This window comes from Sturnira hondurensis, unplaced genomic scaffold (genome assembly GCF_014824575.4).
Source record: "Sturnira hondurensis isolate 20B ecotype Veracruz unplaced genomic scaffold, ASM1482457v3 Scaffold0021143, whole genome shotgun sequence".
Taxonomy (NCBI): domain Eukaryota; kingdom Metazoa; phylum Chordata; class Mammalia; order Chiroptera; family Phyllostomidae; genus Sturnira; species Sturnira hondurensis.
The window spans coordinates 321,055-345,088 of record NW_028093774.1 but is presented as its reverse complement, the minus strand read 5'-3'; the positions used below and the strand labels follow the sequence as shown (position 1 = coordinate 345,088).

The window sequence follows — 24,034 nt, the reverse complement described above, 5'->3', positions numbered from 1 at the left end:
AGAGGGAGAGAAACATCCATTGGTTGCCTCTCACATGAGCCCCAGCTGGGGACCTGGCCCACAACCCCGGGCATGTGCCCTGACTGGGGATTGAACTGGTGACCCTTTGGTTTTCAGGCTGGTGCTCAGTCCACCGAGCCACACCAGCCAGGGCCCCATAACTTTTACTACAGTATATTATTATAGTTTAGTTTATTATTATTGTTAATTTCTTACTGTCCCTAACTTATAAATTGAACTTTTTCATAGGTATGTATGTGTAGGGAAAAAAACATAGTATATAGAGGGTCCAGTGCCATCTGCAGTTTCTGGCATCCACTGGGGGTCTTGCATGGGCCCCCTGTCAATAAGGGGGAGCACAGTACTACCACTCATACTTTTATCTTACTTACAAAGGCGTTGTTCCAGCCACAGCATCAGGTGCTTCCATGTGCACCGCTGATGACAGGCCTGAGCTGCGGTGGAAGGTGTCCTCAGTGCCCCGGGAGTGCCGGTAGGCGGGCTGCTGACGCGGCCTGGGAGAGGCGGAGCAGAGTTTCTGAAGGTGGTAATCCTTGGGCTGTCTGGAAGGAGAAGTAAGAGGTTGTGGTAGGAAAAGAGAGGGTGGACCTTGCAGTGANGCACAGTACTACCACTCATACTTTTATCTTACTTACAAAGGCGTTGTTCCAGCCACAGCATCAGGTGCTTCCATGTGCACCGCTGATGACAGGCCTGAGCTGTGGTGGAAGGTGTCCTCAGTGCCCCGGGAGTGCCGGTAGGCGGGCTGCTGACGCGGCCTGGGAGAGGCGGAGCAGAGTTTCCGAAGGTGGTAATCCTTGGGCTGTCTGGAAGGAGAAGTAGGAGGTTGTGGTAGGAAAAGAGAGGGTGGACCTTGCAGTGAGAAGGAAGTGTTAAGGGGGAAGATGTGGGAAAGGAAGAAGGCGCGGCAGTGGGATTACCGTGGGGGGGATACATGAACCCTGAGAACAGGCGTACGGTTAGACAGAACTTCCATGTTTCTGGGAGTTTTGCAGGATACATCCTAAGGTTTCCTCTCAGCCCTTTAAACACAGTGTTCCACTAGCCCTGGCCAAATGGCTCAGTCGGTCGGTGTGTCCTGTGCACCAAAAGGTTGCAGGTTTGATTCCTGGGCAGGGCACACACCGAGGTGGTGGGTTTGGGATGCATATGGGATGCTACCGATTGCTGTCCCTCTCCCCCCCCCGCCCCCCCGCCCCCCCGGCCGTCTCCCTGTAAGCAATGAACATATCCTGGGGTGAGGATTGAAAAAATAGTATTATACTATCTTTGACTTTTGTTGCTGTTGGGAATTTGACTGTCAGTTTGTCACTTATTTGTAGGCGGTATTTTTCTCTCAGGCTTTTAAAATTTATACCAACCTTTGCTCTAAAGGTCTTTTAAAAAGAAATAATTGAGTCCTCTCTGGCATGGCTCAGTGGATTGAGCACTGACCTGCAAACTTCTGAAAGGTTGCTGCTTTGATCCCCAGTCAGGGCACATGCCCGGGTTGTGGGCTGGGTCCCCAGCAGGGGTCACATGAGAGGTAACCACACACTGATGTTTCTCTCATTCTCTTTCTCCTTTTGCTCCCCGTCTCTCTAAAAATAAATAAATAAATAAATCCAAAAGATGTAATTGACATAAAGTGCACAGATTCTCAGTGTTAAGTGAGGTTTGACAATTCTGTGGGGCCTTGGAATGCCATGAGTTTTATGTTAAAGACACTGTGGAAGCTATGGGAGGGTCTTTTTTTTTTCAAAGTTGACCTTTTAGAATGGTTTTAGATTTACAGAAGGTACAAAGATAGTACAGAGAATTCCCATGTACCCCACACCATTTCCCTGTTATTAATGTTTTACATCAGTCTGGTACGTTTGTTACCGTTAATGAACCAGTACTGATTCGTTGTTATTACTGAAGCCATCGTTCATTCAGACTTCCTTAGTTTTTACCTAATGTCCTTTTTCTGTTCCAGGATCCCATCCACGATACACACCACATTTAGTTGCCGTGTCTTGGTCAGCAACTCTTGGCTGTGACGGTTTCTTATTAGCTACCTTGTTTTCGATGGCTTCAGCAGTTCTGAGGGCTGCTGGCCAGGGTTTTTGTACAGTGTTTTTTGGTTGGGACTGAGGGTTTGGGAGGAAGACTACGACAGTGACTTGCCACTCTCATCACATCAAGGGAATCAGTGCAGCGCAGTCACTTTTGATGGGGGCTGTCACCCCCTGGCTGAGGTGGCATTTGTCAGGTTTCTCCACTGTCAAGTTACTCTCTCCACACGCACTTAATTCAGGTGCTTAAAACACAATTCAGTGAGTGGTCTTTAGTGTGTTCACCAAGTTGTGCAACTGGCGTCACAGTCAGTTTCAGGCTGTTCTTGTCATCCCATAAAGAAACCCTGTGCCCTCCCCAGCCGGGTGCTCACTAAGTTGGAGTGTCATCCCGTTCACCAAAACGTTGCCAGTTTGATCCCTGGTCAGGGCACGCAACTTGGGTTGTGTTTTGATCCCTGGTTTGGGGCAAGTGTGGGGGGCAACTGATCAATGTTTCTCATATCAGTGTTTTTCCTCTCTCAAATCAATAAACATATCCTCAGGTGAGAAGTAAAAAAAAAAGGAAATCCCATACCTGTTAGCTGTCATTCCTCATTTTTCCAAAACACTCCACACCTTTCAGGCAACCACTAGCCTGTGCTATCTGTGTCCGTAGAGTTGCCTGTTCTCAACCTTTCATATAAATGGAATCATGCAGTGTGTGTGTGTGTGTGTGTGTGTTTGTGTGTGTGACTAGCTGCTTTTGTGAAGCATAATATTATCAGCTCTTATCTATACTAAGCATGGATTAGCACTAAATTTCTTTTTATGGTGGTATAATATTCCATCATGTGGCTATACTGTATATGCTGTGTATTCATTCATCAGTCGATGGACACTTGGCTTGTTTCCACTTTTTGGCTGTTAACATAATAATGCTCTAAACATTTGTGTACAGGCTTTTATGTGGACATATGCTTTCTTTTCTCAGTGCTGCATACCTAGGAATGGAATTGCTAGGTTATTTGGTAACTGTGTTTAACCTTTGGAAGAAGTGCTAGACGGTTTTCCAAAGTAGAGACACCATTTTACAGTCTCATCATTCTAGTCAAATATTCTGATTCACAAGTAGGCAACAGATTTGAAATAGACATTTCTTCAAAGAATGTATGCAGATGGCCAGTAAGCATATCAAATATGCTCAGCATCATTAGTCATCAGACAAATGCAAATCAAAACCAGAGTGAGACACCACTTTACACCCACTGGCTAGAATAAAAAAGTCAAATAATAACAAGTTCCAGCGAAGATGTGGAGAAATTGGAACCCTCATATACTCTCAGTGGGAATATAAAATGTAAGTGTAAACATGTTGCTTTTGGTTTCAAACAGTTGACAAATACAATATTAAGAATAAGAAATAACTAATTCAGCCCTGGCTGGTGTGGTTGGGTGGACTGAGTGTAGGCCCGTGAACCACAGGGTTGCCAGTTCAGTTCCCAGTCAGGGCACATGCCTGGGTTGTGGGCCAGGTCCTCAGTAGGGAACATGCAAGTGGCAGCTACACAGTTTTTCTCCTTTTCTTTCTCCCTCCTTTCCCCTTTGTCTAAAAATAAATAAATAAAATATTAAAAACAAACAAATTGATGGTTTCAGGGCAGAACAGAAAATATGCTTGAAGAGTAATTTGTTTACTATGAGACAAGATTTGCTTACTGTGAGACAAGATTATTTTAAATTAAGACATAGATACTGTATTAGGTAACATCACATCACATATTCTTTTTAATTTAAAAAAAATGTTTTGAGGACCTCTGGCCAAGATGGAGGCATAGGTAGACACACTGTGCCTCCTCAAACAACCAAAATAAGAACAACAAAAATAGTGATGGGAAGAAACCAATAGTGATGGGAAGAAAACTGGGACTGAAATCAGTGGAGTGGACCAGAAGGAAGAAAAAAATGACCAAACAGAAAAGAAGGAAGAAACAAGAATTCAAAAAAAGGAGGAGAGGCTTAGGAACCTCCAGGACATCTTTAAAGGTTCCAACATCCAAATTATAGGGGTACCAGAAGGGGAAGAGGAAGAGCGACAAGTGGAAAACTTATTTGAACAAATAATAAAGGAGAACTTCCCCATCTGGCAAAGGAAATAGACTTCCAGGAAATCCAGGAAGCTCAGAGAGTCCCAAAGAAGGTGGACTGAGGGAGGAACACACCAAGGCACATCATCATTACATTAGCCAAGACTAAAATGAAGGAGAGAATCCTAGAAACAGCAAGAGGTAAGGGGACTGTCACCTATAAAGGAGTGCCCATCAGACTGTCAGCGGATTTCTCAAAAGAGACCTTCCAGGCAAGAAGGGGCTGGAAAGAAGTATTCCAAGTCATGAAATCCAAAGACCTACATCCAAGACTGCTCTATCCAGCAAAGCTTTCATTTAGAATGGAAGGGCAGATAAAGTGCTTCTCAGATAAGGTGAAATTCAAGGAGTTCATCATCACCCAGCCCTTATTATATGAAATATTAAAGGGACTTATCTAAGAAAAAGAAGATAAAAAATAGGAACAGTGAAAGGACAGCAAACTCACAGTTATTAACAACCACACCTAAAACAAAAGCAAACTGAGAGGACAGGTAGATCAGGAGTGGAACCACAGAAATGGAGATCACACAGAGGGTTAGCAACAGGGAAGTGGGAGGAGGAGAAGGGGGGAGAAGGTACAGGGAATAAGTAGCATAGATGGTGGGTAGAAAATAGACAGGGGGAGGGCAAGAGTAGTGTGGGAAATGTAGAAGCTAAACAACTTACGACACATGGACATGAATGAACTGCAGGGGGGGAATGTGGGTGGGAGGGGGTGTGCAGGGTGGACGGGAATGAAGGGGGAAAATGGGACAATTGTAATAGCATAATCAATGAAATACATATTTTAAAAAGTTTTGAAATTATATGACATAGAAACTACATAAAATATTATTTTCCTACTTACTACCCAGATTTGCAGACAGTAATAAAGCATTATAAATAGACAGCCAGAGTAAGATAGCCCTCTTAGGGTGGCTTTTACTCTCTCTTTTTTTTTAAAGATTTTACTTATTTTTAGAGAGGGAGAAAGGTAGGGAAAAAGAGAGGGAGAGAAACATCAGTGTGTGGTTGCCTCTTGCTTGCCCCGCACTGGGGACCCAGTCCACAGCCCAGGGATGTGCCCTGACTGGGAATCTAACGGATGACCCTTTGGTTCATGGGCCAGCACTCAATCCACTGAGCCACACCAGCCAGGGCGGCTTTTATTCTTTAAAAATATATTTTTTTAATCCTCACCTGAGGACTTTTTTTTTTATTTCCTTGAGAGGGACAGAGAGAGAAAAACAGTGATGTGAGAGAGAAGCATCAGTTATTGTCTTCTCACGTGCGCCCAGACCAGGGATTGGACCTGCCACCGTTTGGTTTATGGGGCGACGCTCCAGCCAACTGAGCCACACCAGCCAGGGCTCTTTATCCTTTATTGTGCATGTTTTATACTTTAAATGTATAACCCTAATAACATGTAGCTTCCTTTTTATATTTTTAATATTTATAGTATGGTATCATACATTTCCTTTAACTTCTTTTTTTGTAATACAAATCGTTGCTATCTGTAGATCTGGTAATCTCATTTCTGTATTTAATTCCTTTGAATGCACATGCTATGGTTTAGCCAGTTTCTGTTCATGGACTTTTAAGGTTTTCCTGGATGGATTTCAGTAGTATAAACAATGCCGTGGTAGTAATCCACATCAGGCAGTATTTTTCAGAGAACAGAACTGATAGGGGTGTGCGTCTGTTTATTTAGATACTTAGAAGGAATTGGCTTGCTTGTTGTGAGTGCCCAGCAAGTCTGAAATCTGTAGGGCTATCCTGCGGCGGGAGAGGGGTGGGGAGTTGAGGCTTCCCCAACTGGGGAGTCTGGGGGCACAGTTTCTCCTGGGAAGTGGCACGTTTTGCTCTTGAGGCCTTCAGTTGATTAGATGAGGTCCACTCATATCATGGAGATACTTTACTTGAATTTAGCTGATTCTGGTTGTTAACCACAGCTACCGAATGCCTTCACAGCAACACCTGGGTCAGTTAGTGTTTGATTAAATGACTGATTACTATCTCTAACTCACCCAAGTTGACACATGGAACAGCTTCTCATCCTTCTCCTTGTGCATCTTACATAGAGTCTTTACAGGCAGGGACTTTTAAACTTTGAAAAACCTCCACCAGTAGTTTAAACATGTACTTAAACATTCTGGGTTTGGTTTTTTTTTTTTAAGTGCTGGTTAGGACCCATAAATTAATTTTAATAGGTCTGACCTGAGTTTGAAAAATGTGGCTGTTGTATGCATATTCTTTTTAGAAATCGAGGTCTGGGTGTCCATACTCAGCTATGTTACGCACGGCCAGCTTCCCTCTGAAGTCCTTGTGAAAGTACATTCCCACGGGTGGTGTGAATGCTGCTTCCTCTCTCTCCTGATGAGGGTTGGTCATTTCCATTGCCTTGTCATCCCACTTCCAGCTAGGTCTGGGTTTGTTTGTTTGTTTATTAAAAACATTATTAATTTTTTTAGAGAGAGGGGAAGGGAGGGAGAAAGAGAGGGAGAGAGAAACATCAATGTGTGATTGACCCTCACGGGGGACCTGGCCAGCAACCCAGGCCTGTGCCCTGACTGGGAATCGAACCAGGGACTCTTTGGTTCTCATCCCACACTGAATCCACTGAGCTACACTAGCCAGGGCTGGGTTTATTTTTTAAGCTTCTTTGTTTTCATTTGCAGTTGACATATATTGTTTTCTGGTGTACTGCATTGTGGTTAGAGATTTATGTAACCCACCAAGTGATCTCCCCGAAAAGTCTAGTAGCCACCTGGCACAACTTTTACTGTATTAATGACTATATTCTTTATACTGTACTTTACATCCCTGTGACTGTTTTGTAACTGCCAATTTGTACTTCCTACTCCCTTCGCTTTCTTCACCCAGCTCCCCAACCCCCTTTCCATCTGGTGACCATCAGTTTGTTCTCTGTGTCTATGAGTCTGTTTCTGTTTTGTTTGTTCATTTATTTTCTTTAGATTCCATGTATAAGTGAAACCATATGTTATTTGTTTTTCTCTGTCTGCCTTATTTCACTTAGCATAATACCCTCTAGGTCCATCCATGTCACAATGGTAAGATTTTATTCTTTTTTTGTAGTTATATTCCGTGGTGTATATGGACCACATCTTTCTTCTTTATCCATTCGTCTGTTGATGGATACCTAGGTTGTTTCTATAATCTTGGCTGTTGTAAATAATGCTTCAGTAGACATAGGGATGCATGTATTTTTTCAGGTTAGTGTATTGGATTTCTTTGGATAAATACCCAAAAGTGGGATTGCTGTGTCACATGGCAGCTCTGTTTTTCTTTTTCATTATTCTTTTGAAGTTTTAAAAAAGATTTTATTTATTTTTAGAGAGAGGGGAAAGGAAGGAGAAAGAGGGATAGAAACATCAGTGTGTGGATGCCTCTGGCGCCCTGCCACTGGGGACCTGGCCTGCAACCCAGGTATATGCCCTTACGGGAATTGAACCAGCAACCCTTTGGTTCACAAGCCAGGACTTAGTCCACTGAGCCACACCAGCCAGGGCGTTTTGCTGTTGAAGTTTTATAAAAGTTTATTTGGGTCAATCTGATGACATATGCCAAGAAGCAAGATGTCAAATGCTCCCTTTATTTTTTGAGGTCTCTTCTACTGTTTTCCATAGCGGCTGTGGCGGTTCTCAATCCCACCAGCAGTGCATATTTTGTTAAGGTTTTTAACACTTGGTAATTGATTTTTAAACAAGGAGAGCATCCTCAGAGTTACCACCTTCAGCAAATAATCAGTATCTATCCAGAAATGAATGGCATTAATTTATTTTCATTGTCTCTATATTCTTTAATTTACATAAAACAAAATGGACTGGCTTTTGGTGCACCCAGCACAGCTGGGATACGGAGCAGTTTCACCTCCTCAGAAACTCACCTCATGCTGTTCTCACCCCTCCTCCTCCTTGTACCCTCGGAACATCGATCTGTTCCCCAGCCCTGTCGTGTCTTCTGTTCCAGAGTGTCGTAGAAATGGGCTCACATAATATGGAACCTTTTCTAGGATTTACTGGATTTTTTCACTATGTTTTTGAGATAAGGCTATGTTGTTTCACATGTCAGTAGTTTATTTATTTTTATTGCTGTGTGGTGTTTATTGCAGTGTATAGATGCACCACAGTTTATCTTTACTCCTTGTAGGACATTTTTTTTCTTTTTAAATAAATTTTAAAAATTGATTCGAGAGAGGAGGAGGGAGAGAAGGAGAGAAACATGGGTTTGTTTTCCATTGATGCATTCATTGGTTGATTGTTGTAGTGCCCTGACTGAACCTGCAACCTCAGTGCCTCTGGACAATGCTCTGACCTACTGCGCTGCCCATCCAGGGCGACATATTTTTTCTGCCCAGATTTTGGTGGTTGTGAATAAAGCTGCTATAATAATAAATCATGCAAAGGCCCTGGCTGGTGTAGCTCAGTGGATTGAGTGCGGGCCTACGAACCACAGGATCGCGGTTCGATTCCCAGTCAGGGCACATGCCTGGGTTGTAGTCCAGTTCCCTGCAGGCCAACTCCCAGCAGGGGACGCACGAAAGGCAACCATACATTGATGTTTCTCTCCCTCTCTCCTTCCCCTCTAAAGATAAATAAATAAAATCCTTAAAAAAATAAAAATAAAATAAATAATAAATCATGCAAGCTTCGTTGTAAGCATGGGTTAATTCCATAGGTTGGGTACCGAAGAGTGGGGTTCTTGGGTCAGCCGTTTGTTACCTAGACCTTTACAGGAAGCCTTTCCAAGTGGCCTCATTGTTTTGTGTTTGCTCCAGCGCTCTGGGAGAGTTTTAGTTGCTCCTAGTGTGTGGCAGTACTTGGTTAAGCATTTCTTTTACTTTAAATGTACTCACAGCTGTGCCGTGTGTTGGTTTCTCGTCATGACTTTAATTTTCCCTTCCCTGCTGGCCAGTGGTGTCGGGTCTTCTCACGTGCTTTTATCCCCTCTCTGTATCTTCTTCAGTGAAGTGGTTGTTCAAATCTTCGCTCACTTTTTAAAAAATATTTTTTATTTAATTATTGTTCAAGTACAGTTTTCTGTCTTCTACTCCCAGCCCAGCCCACCCCCCAACTCACTTTTTAAAAAATTGTTATTACTGAGTTTTTAAAGTTCTCTGTATACTCTGGAAACAAGTTGTCAGGTATATGACTTAGAAATACTTTCTCACAGTCTTTATTTTCTCTTAACAGTGTCTTTAGCAGAACAGGAGCTTCAAAGTTTTGATTAAGCTCCAGTTACAATTTTTTAAAACTTTTATCAATTATACTGTTGGTGTCATGTCTGAAAAATCTTTTCCTAAACTCAAGTTCATGAAGGTTTTTTCATGTCTTTTCTAAAAGTTTTATACTTGTGGTTTTACTTTTATATCTGAGATTGTTTTAATTTTATAAGGAGTGAGGTATAGATGGAGGATCACTTTCTTTGTGCATATGGAGATGTAACTCAGCTGACCGTGAACATGTGGGTCTGTAGCTGCACTGTCATGTCCATCTTTCTGTGTGTCTGTCCTTTTGCCAGAACCACACTGTTCTGAATACTGTACCTTTATATGTAGAAATTATTAGAATAGAGTGGTGTGAGTCTTCCAGCTTTGACCTGGCTATTCTGGCCCCATTTGATTTCCCCCTCAATCTGTCTTTTTGTCTGTTTGTATCAGTATGGACTCAGATTGTTAGGTTATTACTGTCATTTATTTTGTTGCACAAATTGTTTCAGGTCTGGTCAATAGGACAAAGATCCTCTTTTTCTTTGAACACTTTCTTACCTTCTGGCATAACAAGATACTCCAGGGTCCTCTTACACATTTCCTCTCCGAGCCGCGCAGTCAACCGTTTCTCCATGGACACTTAGATTCTTTCACTGGTGAATGGTAGGTAGAAACCAAGATCTGGGAGCTAGATGTGTGCAAGCATTGCTGGGTTGTCATTGCATCAAAGCCCTCTCAGGGGGCGGAGCTGGGAGATAAATGTGCATATGTGTGCCTGCAGACACATGTACACCTGTCTGCATGCCCATTTCTGTTGCAAACTGCTTTCGTATGGTTACCATCCATTTCTCCCCAGCACCAAAGAATTCTTTCTGGCTTCTCCCTTTCGTATTTGCAACTCTTTCCCTCAGGATGATTGCGTTGAGGTTCATTTGTGTTTTATGCTTAAGTGGTTCATTCCTTTTCATTGCTGAGGGGTTTTTTTTATTATTTTTAAAAATATTTTATTTATTTATCTTTAGAGAGGAAGAGAAGGAGAGAAATATCAATGTATGGTTGCCTCTCGTGAGTCCCCTGGGAACTGGGAACTGGCCTGCAACCCAGGCATGTGCCCTGACTGGGAATCGAACCGTGATCATGTGGTTCGCAGGCCTGCGCTCAATCCACTGAGCTACACCAGTCAGGGCTCATTACTGAGTTTTATTTCATTGAATGGATATAGCACACCACATTTTAGGAAATTGCCAGAATGTCACCCTAAAGTGACAGCACTGTTTTACCTTCCCACCAGCAGTGTGTGAGAGTTCCAGTTCCTCCACGTATTGCCAGACCTTGGCGTTGTCAGTCTTTTTAATGGTGTACTTTCGTAATGGGTATGTTGTGATATCATGTGGTTTTAATTTGCAATCCAAATTTAAAATTTTTAAATAATTAAAAAATTTTTTTGATTATAGTTGTACATACTTCTTATGTTAGTTTCAGGTGTACAACTATGTTGTTAGACAGTTACATAGCTTACAAAGTAATCACCCCGGTAAGTCTGATGCCCTCCTGGCACCACCGCCATGACAGTATTACTGACTATTCCATGTGCTGTACTTTACCTCCTGTTACTCTTCATAACCAGCAATTTGTGCTTCTTAGCCCCTCCCCCTCTCACCCGGCCCCTCCAGCCCCTTCTCTGTTGCAGTCATCAAAATGGCCTCTGTGTTGGAGTTTGTTTCTGTTTCATTTGTTTTTTAAGATTCTACATATAAGTGAAATCATACGGTATTTATCTTTCTCTGTCATTTAATATAACATCCTCTAGGTCTACCCATGTGTTCACAAATGGTAACATTTCCTTCTTTTTTATGGCACTTGTAAACCTGTTGGCTTATTATTTTGTATCAAAGATTCTTAACAAATTGAATGCACTTCAGAAGTTTCCTTTCAAGTTAAATCTTTTTGAAGATTTATTCTTTAATAAAGTTGTTGAAAAAATCTTTGGGTTCCTGCTGTCAAGTCATGAAAAGGTACTCTGGCAGGGAAGGGTGAAGGTATTCTGAGCACACCTGAGGGGTTCATATTTTGGAAGAATCTTTGAGCATCTCGCCACAGGTGGTTCCCCTTTTAGATGCCCCATGTCTGAAAGTCGGGGGCTCTGGGGCCATTCCGAGCGCGGGCCCAACGGCCTCCTTGGAGCTGAGTGACCTGACAGTGTAACGGTGTAAGAATGATAATTACACCCACCGCAGACATACCTGTTTATGAAGTAAGGAGCAGTAAAGTAGGAAAAGACTTAGAAATGTTTCAGGAGACCTCAGAGCCTCCTCCACTGCCACCATCACCTGATGGGGGTGAGTGGGTGGCACTGGGGCAGGTTTCAGTAAAGGGTGGGTGGTGGCATCGTGTTCTCAGGCTGAAAGACCAGTGCATTGATGTTGCTGATTGCTTCATGTGTCTGCTAAGTTATAATAAGAATTTTCTTTTTTATTTCTACCTAGCCAAATTAGCAAGACGCAGTCAAGAACGAGACAATCTTGGCATGCTGGTCTGGTCACCTAATCAGAATCTATCAGAAGCAAAACGTAAGTTTCAGAGCATGTTTATTTTTTACTTTATTACCTAATACAAAATTTTAAAGAAGCTTCGTAGCTAAAAGTCCCTACATATATTACATTTATCTTACATTTTTTAAACAAATAATTACAAGAATGTGAAAGTGTGTATTTCTTTACTGTGGCCTGTCATGATGTTTGAAAGATTTTTAATCTGTGGTTATACAATATACTTTTTTCAAAATGCTACACAGGCAGATACTGAAGTAACGAGGAGGAAAGGCGTAGAGTGGAAGGGAGATTGTAACGCAGCTGGGGATTTATAGACTTAGGAAGATGGCGAGTTGGACAGGTTTCTAATTCCAAAGACTGCCAAGGTCACATGTGCATTATACTATAGGACTTTAGCTTCACCAAAAATAAAACTTCAGAATTGGCTGTTTGTTTCATGTATTTGAAATCTTATTCACTTGGATTCGTGGGGGGAGGGGGGGGCGGTTCTAAGCTGTTAGTAATAGTCGTCTTTGTAGAGTTCGCTTTTTCAGCTTTGTGCCGCCTCTGCTGAGAAAATTCTGTAGCTACTGTATTACTAGAGTCTTTGTCATTTTCAATTTTTATTTTCTTCATAACTTAAAAGCGAGAAGAAAAACCGAATTCCCTTTTGAGAATTTTTTAGCAGGGTTGTGTGGATAGAATTAGTGGTGATTTCTGAACCTGGAAACTCACATGCAAAGTTTTTTGGTATATGTGCCTTTTTGTGGAGAAGGGGTTTTCTAAGGGGTCTTTGATCCTCACCTCCGCCCCAAAGTCAGTGATCAGTGCTCATGGCAGGGCGTTATTTTAAAAAGCCACCAGTGGCAAATGTCCAGCAGAAAATGGTTGGGTTGTGGGTAGAGGCCGGAAGGCTTTGATCAGGACTCCACATCATGTTGCGCAGTGATGAAGTAGGTGTGAGCAGGTTACTCCAGTGCGTGTGAAGACTGTGTGTGTGAAACACCCTCCTCTTGTGTGCTCAGTGTCTGTGTGAGCATTTTAAGATGCAAAGAGCTCATATGGTAAAGAAACATGTTTAATTTTGGCCAAGAAGGATCCTTTTTTGGTACAATACCTTCCATGGAACATGGGAAATTCAGCTACTCTTCGTAATGCTAAATTTAGCAACAATAATCTCAGTATAGTCTGATTTTAAGAACGCCTTACTTTTGCCTCCTTCAGACTGCTGCTTGATGAGTCTGTGACAGAGAACAGAGTGGTGGCAGGGTGTCGGGGTCTCCACGCCTTTGCTGTGCTGGGGAGGGCGTTTGGAGTAACCCTGCGCCTCCTCTGAGCACTTGCGGCCAGTCACAAAAGTGACCTCTTCCACGCGCGGACACATTCTTCCTAACAGAGCTGGGAGTCCCCCTGCCTGGAAGGCAGTTTCCCTAACTCTGCTGAATAAGTCTGCCCCATCTGCGTCTTTGAGGTGTTGTCATCCCACCTCCTCTGCCGTCCCCTTCCCAAGTTAGACCTGCCTAAGGGTTATTAGATGGTTTGCTTGGGGTCTCTCTTCATCTCTGCTGCCTTCCTGGATATATTGCAATTGGTTACAATACCCATTGTAAATTATGGTGGCCAGAATGAAAATAGTGAGCATTTGTTGAGCCTTTTTGCCAAGCACTGTACTAAAGTGCTTTCGGTGCCCCTGTATTACTTAGTCTTCACAATAACCCAGGAGGAGGTTTTGTCCCTATTTTATAGATAGCATTCCACTATTCAAAGAGGGTTGGGGAACTAACGGAAGGTGAGTGGCGGAGCCAGTCCGGGTTTGCTGACTCTGCCCCTTGGCTGGAGTTCTAAACGCCTCTCTCAAGAGAGCTAAATTCATTAAGTATCTGTTTTCTCTACATTTCAGCCACAATTCCATTATTACAGATCAAGACTGTGTTAGTGCCTCCTGCTATTATATTACCTGTTGGCATCTTTGGAGTCAGAATTTAATTTTAGTATTGTCTTATATTTTGTAGCCCTAGAAGAAAAGAGCAGAATATGACAAGTTAATAGATTTTTAAATAATGTTATTGCCTAAAGTAAATTTGCAGTTTTAATATAAGTCCTGCCTATAATGGTTAAAGCTTTAAAAATCAATCTGAAAGTGTGTATATATATATAGATATATATATATATATATTCAAAAGTTCACAAGACACAGAAAAGCATAAAGAAACGGCGCACTCATTATTCCATTGTACAGAGGTAACTGTGAAGTATTTTGGGATGCTTTCCCAGTCCCTTCCCCTGCGTTGTGCACATTTATGTGAGTAAGATGGTGTGTTTGTGTGTGTGTGTGTGTGTGCAGTAAGCCCTCACTTAGCAGCAGTAGGTTCCTGGGATCTGCAACTTTAAGGGAAACAACATAATATAACAAAACTAGTGTTACCCTAGGCTAGTTGACGTAAGAGGTGAGTTCCTACAGCCTGTTTAAGATTTTATTTATTTACCTTTAGAGCGGAAGGAGAGAGGGAGAGAAACATCAATGTATGGTTGCCTTTCATGCGTCCCCTGCTGGGAGTTGGCCTGCAAGGAACTGGCCTGCAACCCAGGCATGTGCCCTGACTGGGAATCAGACCACGATCCTCTGGTTCACAGGCTTGTGCTCAACCCACTGAGCTACACCAGCCAGGACTTTCCAGTTTTAACTTTTAAATGAAGACTCAAAACATTTCTAATACTAAACATTGAAATAAATGTGAGCTGTACAGACATCTAAGAAAGACAAATAAAAACAAGATGATTTTCTAATCTGCTGATTCCAGTTCGGGGTCACAGGTGGTTGGAGCCTCTCCCACTACTTAGGGTGCAGGGCAGGGTCACCCTGGACAGGAAACCCTCCCATCGCAGGGCCAGTCACACACTCAGACACTCACACTGAACCGTGTAGACACACTGTTCACCTCCCGTGCACGGCTCTGTGATGAGGGAGGAAACCGGAGCACCCAGAGAAAGGCCACCCAGACATGGGGACACAATCCATGATGGACCGTGGTCCCAAATGGGAATCAGTTTCTAACCCCCACCACCTGCATCAACACTGTAATAAAACAATGTTGTTTGAGGACCTGCTTTATGTGTCTATGTGTTGTCTTCCTGAACATTGACCTGAGCGTTTCCCATGTTTCCCATGTTGATAAAACATTATGTATACATTATAATAACTGTAATGTTCTCTGACATGGGTATATCAGTGTATTAACCATTCTTCTGTTGAAAATTTAGATTGCTTCTAATTCGTTGTTTTTGTAAAAGAAGGCTGGAGTGGTAAACGGAACCACAGAGGTTTGGCCTCTATTTTATTTGTTGCAGTTTCATTGTGTCTTTAGTATTTGCTTAGGGTCTGTCCTTAGGAGCGGAATTGTGGGCTGATGGAGCTTGTCTGCCTGGTCAGGTGTGAGTGAGCTTCCTCTCGGTAGGTGCCAGCGTGTGGGCCCTTGGCTTGACCACAGGCCATGAACGGCGAGGACAGTGTGAATGCAGACCGGTGCCGGTTACTTGTTGTCTGGCATCTGTCGCGTCCCTAGTGTTTAGGCCAGAAAGAAGCCTGTCTACTCACCTTCTTTATTTTGAAAGAATGTGGACGAATGTGTCGGTTGTCTAATGTTGGTTTGGTTCTGACTCTACATAGAAGTAGATTGGGTGCACGTGTGGATTTCGGAACAGTGTCTCTGACGTGTAAGGCTGTTTCGAGGTCCCTGGCCTCTCCTGTGTGTTTCTTCTCAAGAAGCTGTGTAGAGATCTGCCTCTTAGGGTTAAAGTTATTTTATGCTCATCAAGGTAATGCTGTTGCAGTAATTTCAAACAGTACAGCATGTGTCATATAGATGATTAAAGCCCTCTTATAGTCACTACTTACAATAGATATGCTTTTCCTAGTGCTTTTATACATACTGTTTTTATTTATTTTTAAAGATTTTATTGAAGAAGATTTTAAAAAGAAACATTGTGCATAGGACAATGGTACCTCAATGCCCTTCAAAGTAGGCACCTTGGGACCTCACACAGTTCTCCCAGTTGCCATCAGCTGCCCTGTTGTATTTTCCTAAATGTCATTGATGGTCTGAAATCTTTCCCTTTCAAAGTTGATTTTAGTTTTAGGAAAAGCCAAGGGTCACAGAGTACCAAATCTGAGCTGTGTGGGGTCTGAGTCACCTGGGGGACCTCATGTTTCACCAAAAAAACCCTGTACAAGACATGATGCATTGTCTTGGTGAGGTGGCCAGTCACCGCTTGCCCACAGCTGTGGCTTCTGAATCATCAGAATAGTTTCTGTGGAGGAATGTTCCAGCTTAACACAAAATTAGATACAGATTTGTTGCTCTACTCGCTCAATTATTTTGGATGTGGTGGCCACACAGTACACATGTTCACTCAATGTCATCTATTACCCGCACTGACTGGTACAGTGAAGGTGTCATTTTTGACACCTGCACATTCCAGTTCACTCTCCTTGGCTGCCAGGTCACATCGATGTCATGCAAACCGTTCTTGTTATATTAACAATGGCTGGACTTTTGCTAGGCGGACCTCATACACTTAGACAGTTACTTAGTTTTTAACAAATATGGGTATATTACAATTTAGTCTTGTTTGTTTTTCTTTAGTAAAAACAAGCAAAATTTTCTATTGGTAGATACTTAAAATCTTTCAGCATTTTCTTTCAAACTCTTTTTATAAAAAGCTATAGTGAACCACTTACTTCTTTACGATAAATCCCTAGTTCCTGCATCGAAGGGACGCAGGCATTATTTCTTTTTTTTCTATTCTTTTTTTTAAGATTTTATTTATTTATCTTTAGAGGGGAAGGAAAGGAGAGAAGGAGAGAAACATCAATGTATGGTTGCCTCTTATGCGTCCCCTGCTGGGAACTGGCCTGCAACCCAGGCATGTGCCCTGACTGGGAATCGAACCACGATTGTGTGGGTCACAGGCCTGCGCTCAGTGGATTGAACACAAGCCTGTGAACCAGAGCATTGCGGTTCGATTCTCAGTCAGGGCACATGCCTGGGTTGCAGGCCGGTTCCCTGCAGGCCAACTCCCAGCAGGGGATGCATGAAAGGCAACCATACATTGATGTTTCTCTCCCTCTCTCCTTCCCCTCTAAAGATAAATAAATAAATAAAATCTTAAAAAAAATAAAAATAGATTTAATTTTTACAGCAGTTTTAGGTTCACAGTCAAATGGAGCAGAAAGAACGGAGACTTCCCGTACACCCCTTTCCCAACACCTGCACGGCCGCCCCCACTCTGGATGTCCCTCGCCACAGTGGCTCGTGGGTGCCAGCAATGCACTGACGTGGCTCGGCCACCCCGTTGTTAGAGTCTGTGTTAGGCTCGCTCAGTGCTGTAAATACATTCCACAAGTTCTTAAAGTGTTTTTTAAAGACTTTCTTTCTAGAGAGAGGGGAGGATAGGGAGAGAAACATTGATGTGTGAGAGAAACTGAAGGACATCTGGTTTGCTTCTGAGTTTTGGCAAATACGAGTAAAGCTGCTGTAAACATCTGGGTGCAAGTTTTTACATGGGGACAGGTTTTGTAGACACGGTTTCAGCTCTTTGGATAAATACCTAGGAGCCAGATTGCTGGATTGTATTGTGGGAGTACATTTAGTTCTGTAAGAAATGGCAAAACTGGCACTTCCAGCCAAGATGGAGGCATAGATGGAAATACTGTACCTCCTTGCACAACCAAATTTAAGGACAACAAAGATTGAGAAACAAAAACACAACCAAAACAGACAGAAAATTGGACTGTACCTAAGTCTGACAACAATGAACCATTCATTCAGGCCGGTAAGAGGGGTGGAGTCGGTGACTGGTGGAGAGGGGTTCCGGCAGGAAGAGGTGGTGGTTGGCTGACCCAGGTGTGAGGAGAAAACGAACAAACCCAGTGGGGCACACAAGGCAGCTGGCTGACCTCGGACACACATTCGCACGCAGATAAACCAGGTTTAAAAAGGGTCAGTGAGACAGACCATGCAGCCCAGCACCCCAGCAATGAGAAATAAAGCCTAAAAACATCGATTGGAAAAACTTTTGGGGGTTGAGGTGCTGGGAGAGGCACCCAGCTTCACAGGAGAATTTGTTGGGTCCTAGAATGTACACAAGCCCACACACCCGGGAACCAGCACCAGAAGGGCCCAATTTGCTTGTGGGAAGTGGCGGAAGGGACCGAAATCCGAGAGAGAGCCCAACAGACGCCATTGCTCCCTCCCTTACCCGCCCTGGTGAACACCTAAGCCTCCACCCCACATAGTAACAGGCGCAAACAGACCAAAACATTATGGCTCAAGTAGAAGAACAGCTCAAAGCCCCAAAGCCAATACTTCTAAGCGACCAAGAAATAGCCAACCTATTGGATGCACAGTTCAAAATACTGGTGATCAGGATGCTCACAGAATTGGTTGATTTTAGTCACAAATTAGAGGAACAAATGAAGGCTAAACTAAGTGAAATGAAGGGAAATGCACAGGAAACCAATAGTGATGGGAAGGAAACTGGGACTGAAGTCAGTGGAGTGGACCAGAAGGAAGAAAAAAATGACCAAACAGAAGACATTGAAGAAACAAAAACTAAAAAAACTGAGAGGCTTAGGAACCTCCAGGACATCTTTAAAGGTTCCAACATCCAAATTATAGGGGTACCAGAAGGGGAAGAGGAAGAGCGACAAGTGGAAACTTTATTTGAACAAGTAATAAAGGAGAATTTCCCCATCTGGCAAAGGAAATAGACTTCCAGGAAATCCAGGAAGCTCAGAGAGTCCCAAAGAAGGTGGACTGAGGGAGGAACACACCAAGGCACATCATCATTACATTAGCCAAGATAAAAATGAAGGAGAGAACCCTAGAAGCAGCAAGAGATAAGGGGACAGTCACCTACAAAGGAGTTCCCATCAGACTGTCAGCGGATTTCTCAAAAGAGACCTTCCAGGCAAGAAGGGGCTGGAAAGAAGTATTCCAAGTCATGAAATCCAAAGACTTACATTCAAGACTGCTCTATCCAGCAAAGCTTTCATTTAGAATGGAAGGGCAGATGAAGTGCTTCTCAGATAAGGTGAAATTCAAGGAGTTCATCATCACCCAGCCCTTATTATATGAAATGTTAAAGGGACTTATCTAAGAAAAAGAAGATAAAAAATAGGAACAGTGAAAGGACAGCAAACTCACAGTTATTAACAACCGCACCTAAAGCAAAAGTAAACTAAGTAGGCAGCTAGATCAGGAGTGGAGCCACAGAAATGGAGATCAGATGGAGGGTTAGCAACAGGGGAGTGGGAGGAGGAGAAGGGGGGGGAAGGTACAGAGAATAAGTAGCATAGACGGTAGGCAGAAAATAGATAGGGGGGAGGGCAGGAATACTATGGGAAATACAGAATCTAAAGAACTTGTGACACATGGACATGAACTAAAGGGGGGAATGTGAGGGGAGGGGTGTGCAGGGTGGAGGGGAATGAAGGGGGTAAATGGGACAACTGTAATGGCATAATCAATAAAATATATTTTAAACAAAGAAATGGCAAAACTGTCTTCTGAAGTGACTATCATTTTGCATTCCTACCAGCAATGGATAAGAGTTTCTTGCTCCACATTGTCAGTAAAATTTGTTTGTAGTGTTTTAGATTTTGGCCCCTCTGATAGGTATATAGCTTATTTTCTTTATCTATCTAGTTTTGTTTTATTTTTAGAGAAAGGGGAAGGGTGGGAGAAAGAGAAGGAGAGAAACATCAATGTGTGGGTGCTTGTCATGTGCCCCCCCTCACTGGAGACCTGGCCTGCAACCAAGGCATATGCCTTGACTGGGAATCAAACCAGCGACCTTTTGGTTTGCGGGACGGCACTCAGTCTACTGAGCCACACCAGCCAGGGCTAAATAAATAAATGTTTTAAATAAAACAAAAGTAAAGTTAGGTTGACTGCTATTTATAGAATTTAATAAAAAGTCAAGATCCAAAGATGCTCAGCCTCCATAATAATTGAAAATTCTTTCAACCCTGGCTGGTGTGGCTCAGTGGATTGAGTGCCTGCCTACAAACCAAAGGGTCACTGGTTTGATTCCCAGTCAGGGCACATGCCTGGGTTGTGGGCCAGGTTCCTGGTGAAGGGGAACACGTGAGAGGCAACCACACATTGATGTTTCTCTTCCTCTCTTTATTCTTCCAATCACCTCTCTCTAAAAATAAATAAAATCTTTAAAAAGTATGTATGTATGTATTTGAGAGGGGGGAAGAGAGGGAGAGAAACATCAATTAGTTGCCTCTCATATGTGCCCCTACCAGGGACTGGACCCACAAACTAGGCATGTGCCCTGACTGAGAATTGAATTGGCAACCTTTTGCCTTGCAGGTTGATGCTCAACCAGCTATCTTCACCTGTCAGGGCTATTTTATTTGTTTTTGTTTGTAATTATCTTTAGTTAAATTTATTAATCTTATTTGTGGCTTCTGTGATGTGTAAGAGCCCCTCCCCCTCAATATTACAGACGTACATACATACCTGTGCTCCTACCCCTCCCCTCCTATTTCCGTCATTGTTTTATCCGGTATATTGAATTCTTGTGCCCTTCACTTATACTAAACTCCTGTGTACTTCGGTCTATATCCAGACTCTGAATTTTGTGTCATTGGTGTATCGAGTAATTGCTGATTTAGCACCATTTCATTTTTCTTAGTGTTCCTAGCTCATATATTTATTCTCCTAGGTGAATCCAAGACTCGTGGTATCAAGTTTTCTCCATATGTATCTTGATTAGGGTTACATTGAATTGGAGTTTATTTAGTGAGAATTGGTGTGATTTATATTTTTATTGAGCAGCTTTGTGTGCCTTTTAGTGTAGCAGGAATGAAGGATTCAGGTAACTTACATTCTCAGTGGACAGAGAAGGGTGAATGGACATGTAAATAAATCACTCATGTGTCTTTCCGCCAGTCCACCTCTTGCTGTTCAGATGTGGAAAGCTGAGCTCAGTCCAGCTGCACGTGAGGCCCTGCAGCTGGTTAGCAGTCAAGTGCCGGCCTGGTTTCCGGCCTTCAGACTGCGCCATCGCACACCTCTGCCTCCGTGTCCTGCGTCGTCAGGTAGACTGCAGTCCGCCACTGGTGCTACGCCAGTCGTGCGCTGTGTATCTGAGACGCAGCCTGTGGGTGTGCCAGAAAGTGTGCCTTGTGGAGGCATTTCATGTAGAGAAAATGTAAGTAATTAATTCCAAGCAGCACAGATGAGCATAATAGGATGTAAGTAGTATAATAAATGATTGTGGAAAATTACTTGAAACAATGCCATGAGGTTGAGGGGCAGTGTGGTGAATGCAGGTTCAATCATGTGGTGCATTCTGGAGGCTGGACAGCGAGAGCAACTGGAAAGTGTTCACTTTTGGAGAAGTGGACAGGCGCTTCTTACACTGCTTTAGCATCAGGGGTCTCCTGTTCTCCTGCGCCCCTTCTGACCCAGCAGGAAGTGCTGCCCGCAACGTGGGAAGCAGGTCGGGGTTGACTGAAATACTGAAGAATGAATGAGTTTGCTGGCCGGACAAGGGGCACAAGTGCATCCTCAATGAAGACAGGCCAGCATTGCCTTCGCGCAGGCCTGCAGATGTGGGAGGAAGTGCCGGGCTTGGTTTTGGACGCCTGCCTGCCATGAGGGGCATTGTCCTTCGGAGTTGGGCGGCAATGAACCTGGAAAGGCAGGCAGACTTTTTCGAGGGATGAGGGTTGGGGGGGATTTTTAGCTAGAAGCAGAATAATTTACATTACAAAGCTCTTGACCACCTGGTGGTTTAGAGCAGGGGCAGAGTGGGGACTGGTGGCTTAACCTGAGTAAGCTGGGTCTGCGGCCCTTGCCAGGCCAGCACTGCTACTGGAGGCTGAGGGCAGTTTAGGAAGTCAAGGCAGCAGTGTCAGGAGTGTTTGAACTGGCTGGAAGGCGGCAGAGGTCGTAGGATGCGGGGCTAGGTGGTGTCCTGGTGGCCTGGTTCGCTCACCTTTGGTGCAAGATGCCTTCTGTCCAGACTCTTCAGCCGTGCTCCGTCCTCGACTCCGCCTGCTGGGCCTACAGCAGCTCTGTGGACCGGCTCTGCTCCCTGTCCCTGCTGGGCTGTGGGCAGCTGCCCCCGCACGCAAGTGCCTGCCCCTCCCACCTGTGGGCCTCCACCCTACCCCATGCCAGACAACCCTCCCTTGGGGGCTCCCTTCTCATTCTGCATGGTCTGTTCCCTGCATGCTCATTTTGCTAGGCCCTACCTGAGGGCATCGGTTGGTCTTCTCTCCATGGGCACACGGCTGCGCAGGGGGCAGTGTGGGCACTGACTCTGACCTGCCCCTCTGGTCCTGGCTCACACAGAGACCGGCCCCAGGACTGGACTTGGTGAAGACGAGCAGTTGAAGGCCAGCAAACCAAGCAGTCTCAAAGGTTTTGTTCTTCTCTCACTAGGTAGATAATCTTATCTTCTTTGAAATGTTTGTAGAGTTTGGCCAGCTCTTAGTCTGGTTCATTTTACTGTTTTAAGGAAAACAAAAAAGTTTACCAAAGCAAGTGTGGTCAAATCTAATATAAAACTGGCCTAGGAGAACTCTCAGAAGAGAATTTTTGAAGAGAGAATAGGTTAGGAAATGGAGTAATCTGAGGGTAATTTTTTTATTGTTTGATTCTTTTTAAGGAAAGGTTTGGAAGAGGTGAATCGGAGTTGGAGGGGAAGCCACTGTTTCAGCCTTGCCCACGACTACTGTCGTTCCCGGCAGAAGTGAGTTTCCCAGACTCAGCTGCAGCTGCACTGGGGGTAGACGTTAGCACCATAACTTTTGGCTGTTGGGCATCAGTGAATCCGGGTGTCTCCCTTGTTTATTTATGTATTTTAATGTATTTTATATGTTATGTGTAATTGGTGCTTTTGCAATTATTTAGGTATTTGATTGCTCTTTGTTTTTTAAAATTTATTTCTTATTTTTTAAATATATTTTATTGATTATGCCATTACAATTGTTCTATTCCCCCTTCATTCCCCTCCACCCTGCACACCACACCATTCCCCCCTTTTGTTTATGTCCACGTGTCTCAAGTTCTTTAGATTCTATATTTCCCATACTATTCTTGCCCTCCCCCCTATCTATTTTCTACCTACCGTCTATGCTACTTACTCTCTGTACCTTCTCCCCCCCTTCTTCTCCTCCCACTCCCCTGTTGCTAACTCTCCATCTGACCTCCATTTCTGTGGCTCCACTCCTGATCTAGCTGCCTACTTAGTTTACTTTTGCTTTAGGTGTGGTTATTAATAACTGTGAGTTTGCTGTCCTTTCACTGTTCATATTTTTTATCTTTTTCTTAGATAAGTCCCTTTAACATTTCATATAAGAAGGGCTTGGTGATGATGAACTCCTGGAACTTGCCCTTATCTGAGAAGCACTTGATCTGTCCTTCCATTCTAAATGAAAGCTTTGCTGGATAGAGCAATCTTGAATGTAGGTCTTTGGATTTCATGACTTGGAATACTTCCTTCCAGCCCCTTCTTGCCTGGAAGGTCTCTTGAAAAATCCGCTGACAGTCTGATGGGAGCTCCTTTGTGTAGGTGACTGTCCCCTTATCTCTTGCTGCTTCTAGGGTTCTCTCCTTCATTTTAATCTTGGCTAATGTAATGATGGTGTGCTTTGGTGTGTTCCTCCTTGGGTCCAACTTCTTTGGGACTCTCTGAGCTTCCTGGATTTCCTGGAAGTCTATTTCCTTTGCCAGATGGGGAAGTTCTTCTTTATTATTTGTTCAAATAAGTTTTCCACTTGTCGCTCTTCCTCTTCCCCTTCTGGTACCCTTATAATTTGGATGTTTGGACCTTTAAAGATGTCCTGGAGGTTCCTAAGCCTCTCCTCATTTTTTTGAGTTCTTGTTTCTTCCTTCTTTTCTGTTTGATTATTTCTTTCTTCCTTCTGGTCCACTCCTTTGATTTGAGTCCCAGTTTCCTTCCCATCACTATTGGTTTCCTGTGCATTTCCCTTCATTTCACTTAGTTTAGCCTTCATTTGTTCCTCTAATTTGTGACTAAAATCAACCAATTCTGTGAGCATCCTGATCACCAGTGTTTTGAACT

At 43.5% G+C, this 24,034-nt stretch overlaps 1 protein-coding gene across 2 annotated transcripts in view; it reads left to right on the top strand.

The window, feature by feature from the left end:
* The window catches only part of RCOR1 (REST corepressor 1), a 118,260-nt gene that overhangs the window by 55,373 nt on the left and 38,853 nt on the right, over nucleotides 1-24,034 (top strand). The window contains exon 3 of one of the 2 annotated variants that reach the window (XM_037031161.1): nucleotides 11,882-11,965. The exons of the other annotated variant lie outside the window; for it this stretch is intronic. Within the exon in view, the coding sequence (XP_036887056.1) occupies nucleotides 11,882-11,965 (84 nt within the window). The remainder of the gene's footprint in view (nucleotides 1-11,881; nucleotides 11,966-24,034) is intronic. 2 annotated transcript variants of the gene reach the window in all.